The sequence below is a fragment of the Parasteatoda tepidariorum genome, chromosome 1 (assembly GCF_982258835.1).
Source record: "Parasteatoda tepidariorum strain Cologne lab strain chromosome 1, Ptep-v5.0, whole genome shotgun sequence".
NCBI classification, from domain to species: domain Eukaryota; kingdom Metazoa; phylum Arthropoda; class Arachnida; order Araneae; family Theridiidae; genus Parasteatoda; species Parasteatoda tepidariorum.
The window spans coordinates 118,068,845-118,081,592 of record NC_141755.1 but is presented as its reverse complement, the minus strand read 5'-3'; the positions used below and the strand labels follow the sequence as shown (position 1 = coordinate 118,081,592).

At 28.3% G+C, this 12,748-nt stretch overlaps 1 protein-coding gene across 1 annotated transcript; it reads right to left on the bottom strand.

Annotated features, from left to right (window-relative positions):
- Positions 1-2,988: 2,988 nt before the first annotated feature.
- On the bottom strand, positions 2,989-4,508 carry LOC147816777 (uncharacterized). The gene is made up of 2 exons (XM_087157361.1): positions 4,501-4,508; positions 2,989-3,418 (listed from the first exon to the last, which is right to left on the bottom strand). The coding sequence occupies exons 1-2, from the start codon at positions 4,506-4,508 to the stop codon at positions 2,989-2,991; spliced, it is 438 nt and encodes a 145-aa protein (XP_087013487.1).
- Between the last annotated feature and the right edge of the window lie 8,240 nt (positions 4,509-12,748).

The following is a 12,748-nucleotide window of genomic DNA, read 5'->3' as shown; positions in this document are numbered from 1 at the left end:
AATTTAGTACAATAACTTGGACTTGAGAATTATCTCCAGTTTTTCAAAAACTGCTAAATTTATATATAATGTGCATAAATAGTTGGCAAAATTAAAATTTTAAATTTTAGTTTTTATTTCGTAGAAACGGAATTAAATACAAATTTCAAATTAAACATCGTAATCGCGAAAACTCGAATTACATAATTTATGAATGTGTTTTTTGCGCTAGTTCAATCGGTTCTGCAACACTTTTGGCTTTCAAGAAAAAAGTTAAAAAATCCATGTGCAAAAATTTCCACATTTACTTGGTTTTGTCTTCAGTTTGTTGAGTGCTGCTTTGCTGTAGATTGTTAAACGTAATAAATCATACGGAGCCAAACGAGCCGTCATACTAAACGGATGCTAGTTCTGCCACACAAATAATTCCACACTAAGACTTAATACACTGAAATCGTTCTGAATAAAATCATTTAAAAATACTCTATTTACATGTTTCACTAATTTATAGCTCAGAATTATTTACAGATTGAAATTAAAAACTTAGACTGGACTAGGATACATACACATTATAGTTTACTTAATATAAATAAGTTTTAGTGATTTAATGGATTTAAATTAAAAATTTTCAATTCATAAAACAGAATTAGTATATTTATGCGTTTAATATTGGATTTAAAAAGTCTAGTTCACAAAACAAGATTTAAAGCAAAATATTAAACATACTCAGGAAACAGAGGGAGTTAAATAAACACATGTTTTCTGTTCTACATACTGAAACTGGCAATTAAAATATCAATATTAAAATTAATGAATATAGACTTGGTAAAGTTTATGTCAATAATAAAATTTGAATACAAATATTACTTTTAGATTAATGTAAAATTTGGGATACATAATTTAAACCACTTTAGAAAATACGCGTTAAAAGTAAAAACTGTCAGTTTCTTAAATTTTTACGAATTGTGAGAAATTTTTTTATCAAAGTACTTAACTGCTATTTTATATTTTTAAAGATTGATGATATTTAAATTTTTTTAATCTTGCCAAAAATTTTCGTAAGTTTGTAGAAAGTTGAGTCTTATTTTTGCAACTGGAGTAGCAAATAATACCTAATTTACTAATCACTTAACTTACTTTAACATTACCCTAACACTAACTTGCTGCTTCAGTAGTGAAATAAGATCTTTATTTTCGTTTAGAACATAATCATTCAGAAATAGGTGAATTAGATTTTTCAGAATAAGTGCCGTATTTAGTTTTGAGATTTAATAATCACTTCTGAAAAATTTTAAACAATACATTAGGCCTATTGAAAGTCAAATAGTATGTAGAACAGTCTGTTTATTTTAAGGAATACATTACGAATTCTTTCAAATACCTAATAGTCTAAAATTACAAAATCTAAATTTTTTTAGAAACGGGTTAATTTTTAGTAAAACAGATCATACTCTATAAAGAAATAAAGACTTAATATCTTACGAAATAATTTATTACTTTATTGTCAAAGTTCAGTGTTATAATTTGTACCGTTCCTGGGGACTTTCAAACTTGACCTTTGCAATTTAAATGTTTTGAGTATTTATAACAAACTTCTTTTAGTTTCTTTAGTTAGTTTTATGCTAGAAATAGAGATAAAAGATAACTTTATTCATAGAACCATGTTTTATCTTAGTCTTAGCAGCTTTAAAAAATTTTTCTGATAAAATTATAACTTTTCAGAGATAGTCAAAACAAAATGTAAACCAAATATTTACAAAACACTAGCAGTTATCCACAATACCAATATAGTTGTTTACGAAGACAGTGTACCTTTTCTTAACTCACTTCCCCCATTCAATACAATGTTATCCTGTAATACACCAGTTTTCCAAAACAGAATATTTTAATTTATATATTTTTTTTTCCTGTTTTTTTTAAAAATAAAACATGTGTGTTGGCAGGACAGCACTTAATCCGGCGACAGTTGACACACAGGAGCCTTTCTGTTGTCAGTCGAAAAACCACAACTGTTAAGTGCCCTGAGGCCCCATAATGGATAAACAAATAAGAGAAAATCATAAGAATTGAAAAGTACAGCAAAATAATGAACTAGCAAACACTACTCAAAAGTGCATAGTAAGACTTAAAAATGATACGCCCACTTATAAAAAAATAGCTGCAGTCACAGTTAATGTAACCAAATCAAAATAAAATATAAATTTTATTTAGCCTATATTGAAGGCCGCATAGACCTACTTATGCGGCCTTCAATATCGGCTGAACTATTTGAACGTTTTTAAAATATGTTGAATTTAAACATAATTCTTCATAAGAGCAACAGCCTTTCACACGCCAAGGCTGACTCGCAGATTTTCCTCCATCTGGCCCTGTCCGGTGCGACGGCCCGCCATCGGTTGACTCCTAATAGCTTGAGGTCCATTTCAACATCGTCTATCCATCTTGTAGGTGGTCGTCCTCTACGTCTCGTCCCTTCAATTGTGGAAAAAGTCACTTTTTTGGCAGGGACGGCATCAGAATTTCTGATGAGGTGGCCCAGCCTCCTAATGCGTGATGCTTTAATAGTTCTCACAATGTCGGTCCCACCGAATTTGTCATATTTTTTGTAAATTTCGTGGTTGTAAAGAATTCTCCTTGCGTTATTCTCTTGAAGAGATCCAAAGATTTTCCTCAAAATTTTTCTTTCTAAAATTAGCAGTTTTTCCTCCTGTTTTGATTAGGGTCCAGCACTCACTTCCATACGTAACTATAGCCCTGATTAAAGTTTTGTAGATGTTTAACTTTGTCTTCACACTGATGATTTGAGTTGGTTTCTGAGGCCGTAGCCATGAAAATTCTGTTATTTATTTCGATTTTCAGGTTGTTGTGGCTAGAGATCAAGGTTCCTAAGTACTTGAACTGGTTAACAGTTTCAAAAGAGTAAGTCATTATCTCCAGAGGAGATCGATCAGGAGTTTTATTTGTTGCAATCAAAAACTTTGCTTTGTCTACATTTATAACTAGTCCCATCTACTTCGCCACACTCTCAAGCGCTACAAAAGCGTCAATGACTGAGAGTTTTGTTCTTCCAACTATGTCGATATCATCAGCAAAAGCGAGTAGTTGGGCAGTTCTTTGTAAAATTATTCCATTTGTGTTGATACCAGAGTCTCTAATGGCCTTTTCCAAAGCTATGTTAAATAGCAGGCAAGAAAAGGAATCACCCTGTCTGAGGCCTTCTTCGGTGAAGAATGGTTCAGAGAGACTTAACGAGATTTTTATTCTGCACGAAACTCTTTTGAATGTCATTCTTGTGAGGCTGATTAACTTCTTTGGGATGTTAAACTCCAACATAGTCTCAAGTAGTTTCCTTCGGTTGATGCTGTCGTAGGCAGCTTTGAACTCAATAAATAAGTCGTATGTGTCAATGTTATACTCTTTGGTTTTCTCCAAGATCTGCCTGATTGTAGTAATTAAAAAAAATTATTATTCTCTAAGGTAATCCTGAAAATCCCAATAGCTGAAAGAAAATCCGCTTTATTATTACAAATAAACTTAAATCTAAGAATTTGACTAATCACAATATTCTTAAAAATCTTAAAGTAAAGGTTGAAATTAAAATGTGTTATACTTGTAACATTAAGGTTAAAATCTCTTATCGTATAATCCAATGAAAATTTTATTGTTAACAGGTTTAATATTAAGATCTAAAAATTATGCACAGTTATTTTCTGAATTAGCCTTAATTAAATTTAGTTCTTTAGGATAGGTATCATTCCAATCAAATAATTAAATCAGCAATAAATATAAACCGATTTAATAATTATGTTGTACAAATTTCATAAAGTAAAAAAATATTATCGAAAGCTCTTGAATAACAATTACCCATTGAAATATATTTAATTTGTCTTTAAAAACAAATACCATTTAAAATATAATTTTCAAAAACTTTTGCATTGCATAAATTTATCCAAATATAATGTACTTATTGTGAATAAATTTTAGTAATTCAAAGGATTTAAATTAAAAATTTTCAATTCATAAATACAGAATTAGTATAGTTAAACTTGTAATATACGATTTAAAATATCTAGTTTAATATTTAGCTTTTAATCTTGTTTCGTAAACATACTCAGGAAACAGAGGGAGTAAAATAAATAAACATGTTTACCGTTCTACATACTAAAACTTGCAATTAAAATATTAATATTAAAATTAATGTATATAGACTTGGTAAAGGTGACGTCAAAAATAAAATTTCAATAAAAAAATTGCTTTTAGATTAATGTAAAATTTGGGATACATAATTAAAACCATTTTAGAAAATGCGCGTTAAAAGTAGAAATTGTCAGTTTCTTAAATTTTTACGAATTGTGAGAATTTTTTTTTATTAAAGTACTTAAATGCTATTTTATATTTTTAAAGATTGATGATATTTAAATTTTTTAATCTTGACAGACTTTCGTAAGTTTGTAGACAGTTAAGTCTTATTTTGCTACTGGAGTAGTAAATAATACCTAATTTACTAATCACTTAACTTACCTTAACATTACCCTAACACTAACTTGCTGCTTCAGTAGTGAAATAAGTTCTTTATATTCGTTTAGAACATAATTATTCAGAAATAGGTGAATTAGATTTTTCAGAATAGGAGCCGCATTTAGTTGAGATTTAATAATCACTTTTGAAAAATTTTAACCATTACAGTACATTAGGCTTACTGAAAGTCAAATAGTATATAGAACAGTCTGTTTATTTTAAGGAATGCATTATGAATTCTTTCAAATACCTAATAGTTTAAAGTTACAAAATCTAAACTTTTTTTAGAAACGGTGAATTTTTAGTAAAACAAATCATACTCTATAAGGAAACAAATACTCAATATCTTACGAAATAATTTATTACTTTATTGTGAAAGTTCAGTGTTATAATTTATACCGTTCCTGGGGACTTTCAAACTTGACCTTTGCAATTTAAATATTTTGAGTACTTATAATAAACTTCTCTTAGTTTCTTTAGCTAGTTTTGCGCTAGAAATAGAGTTAAAAGAAAACTTTATTCTTAGATTCATGTTTTATCTTAACTTTAAAAAATTTTACTGATAAAATCTTACTCTTACTTAACATTTAAGAGAGTCAAAACAAAATGTGAACAAAATATCTACAAAGCCCATCCACAATACCACATAGTAGTTTACGAAGACAGTGCACCTTTTCTTCACTCACTTTCCCCATTCAATACAATGTTATCCTGTAATACACCAGTTTTCGCTGTGTTCGATGACGCAATCCAGTAGAAACTACAACACATTTATTAATCAAAATATTTTTGCAAGTCTTACTTTTGCAGGTCTCTTAATTTTACTAAAATATTAGTGTCCTTTCCTAAGCGGAAAAAAGGTGTAGATTCCTAATAATCTAAAGTGTTAATGAGTTCTAAAAATGGTTTTTGCGAAAGCAAAATATTTAAGAGGCAGAATAAATCAATTAGAAGGCAGCATATTATGCAATTTAAACTAGAATAAAAGTTCCACACCAGTTTATTAGCTGTCAGGGTTGTTAGCCAAAAGTTATATGCTACCAGTTTGCCCTCCTAGTTCTAATCTTTTCACCCTTATTTGAAGTTTTTCGACTGTCCCTTATGGAATGCTTGCAAATTTTCGGTGTTTGCTATCAGTAAGGGAAAATATTGTTAGTTTGATATATAAAAATTGTTTTTAATCATTAAAAAATTTGAGCGAGTTAAAAAGCAGTTTAGAACTTCTGATGCAGCTACATTTAGGAAATCTCTGCTCTTTTCTATTCTTGGTTTGTAGTTGCTCAGCTACAGAAAGAGATCAATTAACAGATAAGATTTTAACTACGTAGGTCATAGTACAAAGTATTGAGATTTTTCATGGGTCCATTATAGCAAACTACATTCGTTATCGGGTAGTTTTTTTTTCTGTTTTGACTATGTGAGATGTTATAGTACTGATAAATACTGATAAATTTATAGGCATTTATAATTTGTGAAATATTTTTAAATGACTTTATAATTAAAGATCTAAGGACGAACCAATGCAAACTGTAACGTGATCTGTGTTGATAAGCTGGATTTAAAGATTCTGGTTTGCTTTGTTAAAAATAATGCTTCAGACTAAAATATTTTAGTCTAAATTATAAACATAAATATTTGACGTAAACTGAGTTTTAAAGTGCTCAGCACTTGTCGACAGCTCATACAAGTTTTCTAAGTAAATTAAATTCTACCCTGTCTGTTGTGTAAATCTGTGTGCCTGATGTGCTAAGTTGCAATTATGTACTGCTCGAATAGGCAGGCAATGCGGTTTTGATTTTAATAAAGGTACGAGTTGTAATTTAGTTTGTAAAATACAATAAATTGATAGCAATTTTTATTAAGGAAATTCCAAAGTAAAATGATCAAGAACTTTTTACTCAAACTTCTAGTTTTTAACTCAGTTTTTAACCCATTGATGGTCCTGCACTTAGTCTAGTTTTGCATTATTCTCCGCTTAACAAACACCAGTTTTTCTATGTAGTTAGGATGGAAAACAGTGAATAAAGGAGTAACATTTTCCCAACTTTGCCAATTTGAACAGTTAGATGAGTAAATACTAGCTTTAGCAGACAAGTTAAGTTTTGGAAAAATAGCCTAATTACAGAGCGTTGTAATCAGACTATATAGACATTAGGAAGGATCTTTTGGGGGCAAAGGTAGCATCTCACGTGCTTAAAATGTTAAAACTTTTTGATAGCAGGGAATAGTGTACAGGTAATCATCGATTTAGTCTACAATCTCAATTTTGATATCGCTAAACAAATATTTAAAAGTTTTATGCCGAAAGTTTAACTAGTACAGCTATCATACTTGTTAGAGTTCTAAAAGTTTAAAATCTGAAATAAAAATGATAAAACTTTCGCAAATTTTTAAAATTTTTGCAAAGTTTCAGTGAAAATTAACTGTAACAATTAACTCGTACTTTTATTAAAATCTAATAAAAAAACAAATTTCATTACTGACCGATTAATTGCTTAAAATTAGCATTTAATAGTTTTCATTGAATTCTAAGTTTTTACAATGTTTCTTTTAAAGTAACTAAGAAATATGTCTACAATAATAAATTATTTCTTATTTGAGTTAAATTTATATTTTTTGACCAGCATATTTTTAGAATTAGGTTTGCAAGACCTAAATTTTATAGCACATGGAAAATTCTATTACTTGCATTAACTTGTACATTTTATTAAATTCACATTAAATAATATTTCTATGCGCAACTTAGGCTTACTGAAATCCTAAACGTTAGTTTTTTCTAAATATCTTGTATCAGTTAAATTGACATCAACCTGAACTGTATATTAGGAGCGTTTTCTGCTGTTTTTTAGTTTTTATGTATAATCCGTCTTTAATGTAAAATGTATAATCTTTGCGTACAGTTTAAAATGAAATTAATACTATCAAATATGAGTACTTGAAAAGATTCATAAATTTTTATATTTTTCATAATGTCAATGCTGTTGATGTATGTCGTTGCAAAACTGCTATATTAGGGAAGATTTGTATTTTTTATTTCAAAATCTTTCATCCTGTCTTTAACTCGCAAACTTTAAATAGAAAACTTCTAATATAGAGCTCTACTGTTCAAATTATATGCTATTATAAAATTAATCTAAATCAGTTAAGCATATAATATTTAAAAGAATTTAATAAAAATGCCAGTTTAAATAATTAGCTATCTAAATATAACAAATGTTCTAAATTTATGACAGTTGACTTAATTTTAAAGTTTAACATTCTAATCGCAGAATTTCGTAACGATACGACGAACATAATGCAGTAGAGCTCTATTTTAAAATAGACAAACCGTTTAACAAGATAAAATTAATGTTTAGCTAAAATATCAGATGTCAATAATGTCAGAAATTTAATATCAGATGTCAATAATGTCAGAAATTTAATATCAGATGTCAATAATGTCAGAAATTTAATATCAGATGTCAATAATGTCAGAAATTTAATATCAGATGTCTATAATGTCAGAAATTTAATATCAGATGTCTATAATGTCAGAAATTTAATATCAGATGTCTATAATGTCAGAAATTTAATATCAGATGTCTATAATGTCAGAAATTTAATATCAGATGTCTATAATGTCAGAAATTTAATATCAGATGTCTATAATGTCAGAAATTTAATATCAGATGTCTATAATGTCAGAAATTTAATATCAGATGTCTATAATGTCAGAAATTTAATATCAGATGTCTATAATGTCAGAAATTTAATATCAGATGTCTATAATGTCAGAAATTTAATATCAGATGTCTATAATGTCAGAAATTTAATATCAGATGTCTATAATGTCAGAAATTTAATATCAGATGTCTATAATGTCAGAAATTTAATCAGATGTCAATAATGTCAGAAATTTTTTAAAATGTATTAATCACTGGACTTAATGTTTTAATGAAGGAAATGTAAATCATGATTTTGTTTGCTAAATTTTTTAACGAAACAAATTAGTGACAAATGTTTATAATGTATAATTGTAATACACTAGTATTCGAAACTTAATGCTGTGATTGAAAGAAATATTACTATGTTATCTATACTGTGTTCAATAAATGTATTTTGGTTATAGATTTAATCTTGCGTCAGAACAATTTTTCTTAAAATATAATAAGACAAATTTAAAAATCTAACTGGTCTATGTATTTGTATTTAGTATAAATAAAATTGTTTTGGTTATGAATATTCGATTTTGTCTTTATTTTAAGATTAAGGATAAAGGAACGGGGATAAAGAAGTTTCTGTACTTAACACTCTCGCTAAAAGTACATTTTTTTTAGGTTTCTGTGAATATCTACTTTCACCTGAAAATAGTTTGGGCCAATTTGAAATAAATGTAATATGTTGTGTAACTCTGGATGTTGGTTGGAAAAAAGCTGCGAGGACAACTTTTAATAATGAATATAAAGAAATACACGAAATTTTGGATTTGAGACTTAAGCTTAAATGATTTAGCACAAAAATGTTTTGAAAGAGCTTATCTGTTTAATGTGGTTCTAAACTGTCTCAAAGTTTAGATTTTCCCCTTAAATGAACTTTTCTGATTCGGTCGAAATTGGTATAACTAAGTTTATTTTTTTAAAAGAAAAGTAAATTTGTATAATTAAAAGTCAAACAAAGTGTTGGTTCCTCACGTCTGTCCTTTAGCTACATTGTGTGGTGAATTTTTCCATGACATACGAACTTCTAAACTGCTTTCTTATTAGTTTAAAATATTTCAATTTGTTTCAATAAAAAAAAAACTTGTCACTTGTACTGTAAGTCGATCATATTTTAAGTACTTAAGACTACTTTTAGTTTAATTTGTCAATTTTCCTCTGTTTAAAGTGTTAATATATCGCTTCATAAATTCTTGTGATTTAAGTTCGTGTACTTAAGCAAATATTTTGTAAATAATATAGTAAAATTCTAACAAAATTTGTCCTCCTAACCTTAAATAACTAAACTTTTGTCTAAAAGTGAACTTTTAAATAAGACAAGAAATTATAAAGCGAGAATTTTGTAATTCGTTGTTTGAGTAAAATCTTAGTTACTCCGTAATTAAACTTTAATTACCTAGGCTTAGATTATTTAACTTTAGAAAAATGAATTGATGCAGATTTTAATTTTTACAAAGTTATTATTTTTTTGACGTTCAAAATGTTCAAAGATTTTGCAGTTCGCCATGCAAATTTCTGCTGCCCTCTATAATTCAACACTTAGAACAAACTGCTTTGCACCTAACTGCAATAGTGAAAAACTACTGTAGTCGCTACTTTTTGTAGTTTAGTAATCAGTGAGGCTTGGAAACTACTTTTAAGGTTAATGTAGAAAGTTCCAAAGAAATTAAATTTTTTGATGGGTACAAATCTTCACGGATCTGCCTATGGCTGCAAATGAAAATGACCCTGAGACTGCAGCTTAGCGTTAACAGAAATTTCTTATTTAAAATCGCTTATAACTAATATTTAAACTAACTATTACGACAAATAGATAATCACTTTGTTCACACTTTCAAATATGAATGTGAAACATTGTTATTTTAAAGGAAAGGAGCGTATTTTCGATGTACTCAATTACTTTTACGAAATAAAAGTGCATAAAACAATAATAAAAAAATTGCAAGTATTTCATAATTTCGCAATTTTTAAATTAAATATTTGTTGTCGAGAAAGGCATAAGAAGTAGGTTAAGTGAACAAATTCTAAAAAGTGTTTTGGAATAACAAACTCGCTCTTGTGAACATGAATAAATATTCCCTTATATTTAATGTAAGCCAATATCTTATTCAAAATCATTTTCAAAATGTGTGTAAATTAAGTTCTCCGGTTCGTTCGTCTCAATAAAGTAGTTTTTAGTCACTTCATTTAAAAGAAGTCGTAGACAACAATTTGTGTAGCAAAGTAGTTATAATTGTTGTAAACTACAAAAATGTAGTTTTTTCAGACCAGTTTATGATTGCGAATATTTTATTGTTCACACTAACGTGGGGTTTCAGTGAACTTGTGACGTAACTACCACTTCAATTCATAAACATAAATTCAATAGTATATAAGGCATGCCAACTCTCTTTCATCTTGAGGTAACTTTTGATAGATGAGGGTTGGCATTTTAGATTCTTAATCTCCCCGTTGTTGACCTGCAGACGTCATCCGCTCTTCGATGGTAAGCTCAAAGAGTTGACTTCCTATTTGTTACTTCTCAATCATCATTTACACACACACAACGGCGGCATTCTTACAAACGCTCGACCGCTAATAGCAACACTGGTGAACTCAACACTAAACATACCAACACTTATTAGTATATACCTATTTCTGCCATAGCCGGTCAAATGAATGTTTCTTGATTGAATGCATGAAATATGGATGTTAGGAAGGAAATAAACTGAAAAAAAAAAACTTTATTGTAATTGAACAAAGTTGTATATTGCCAATTTTTATGTATTACAAACGCAAAGAAAAAGAATTTCAATTCATCGCTAAACTCATTTTTTACATATACAGGGTGTTTAAATTTTACATTTTCCGCAAACATATTTCTTCTAATTATTATTATTTCTATAATTCTCATGATTATTCGTGAAATCATAAGAATATATAAGAATTGTAATATTTATAATTATTCCTATAATTAATATTATTTCTTCTAAGAACTTGTGCAGTCTCGATTGTTTCGACATTGTTCGATAGTTTCGATCTGGATAAAAACTAAGTTAGTTAGAAATGAAGTAAATCTATCAAAATAAAATAAGCAACTGACCACTTTTTCTGACACGAAAATGCCAATCTAAAATATCAGGTACTTCCTTGAAATTTTAATTCAGTTATTTTGAATGAACCAACTACGCAAGTCTTTGCAGAAATGTGCAGCTCATCGAATGCAATACGTTGAACAAGCATTGCATCGTAATTTCTGATTCGATATCCTTGTAAAGCAATAAATTGTTCTGCCGGTCAAATGACAGGTTGTGGTAAAAATAGGTATACAAGTATTATTCGAAACAAACAAAATACCAAAAAAATACATTAACTGTATATAATTGTTAGAAAAAGTCATGAAGTCAAATGGGCAAGATGATTAGCGCATTTTCGATGCAAAAGTTCTTTAACGGTCATTAGACCAGTTATGGTATGTATAGTGTTAATACAGCTCTCACAACAAACTCTCAACTCTGTGAACTTAACACAGCTCTTACGGCCTTTTGTTAATAATGCAATTAGAGGTATCAGTTCATCGAATTCTGTCCCTGATAAAATTCTGGGGGAAGTATTGTGGTGTAACTATTACACTTAATAAATATCATAACTATATAAGACATACTAACACGATTAAATCTTAGGGAATCTTTTGATAGCTGAGAGTTGACGTTATCGAATGCTCTTTCCTCACAAACTCACAACATTGTAAAACATGTAATGTGACATGTTAAAACTAGGTTAAATTTGAAAAAAAATCTCTATTGCAGCTAATTTTGAAAATTGAGACATTAAAATTCGAATAAAAACAATGTTGGCGACAACTCTGTAATATAAACCCTATAAATACATCCTTGATAATATAAGTAACCCTTATAAACAAACCATTAGTACCTTTTTTATATTCCATTTAATTATTTCTGTTTCGTTTTTCTCACATAAAAACAGTTAAAGCTACAAATGGAAAAGACATAAATAAGACATTTGAGTTGTAGCGTCAAATTGGTTTTTCATTGACAATCATTAATTGGCTTTTACAAACACAAAACACTTTGTTTAATCACATTAATTAATTTATAAATGTCTTATCATAAATACTAATTAAATAGCATATTAAGTAAGCTTGTTGACTTGTAATTAATATTAAGATGATATTTATGATAAAAATAATGATTTAATCGCAATCTTTTACTTATCACTAATTTCATATTGCGATTATTAATATCTTAAAATACATTATTTCTTGAAATGTATTAAGTTTGTGAATGATTAAAGAGCATTTATTTTTAAATTTCCATAAATATGTATCTATTAAATCCATGAATATTTTTTAGCGTTTGGTTTAGGATTTATTTCAATGATAAAAGTTAAGAACAAATATCGAACATTCTTTACACGAATAAATGTTATGGTACAATTTATAGTGCTATGGATTAGATAGTTTTAGTTTAAGTTTTATCAAAATTAACCAGAATATTTGGAATTTTTTTAAATAAATTTTTTTTTCTCATTTTCCAATTCACACTGGGAAAAATACT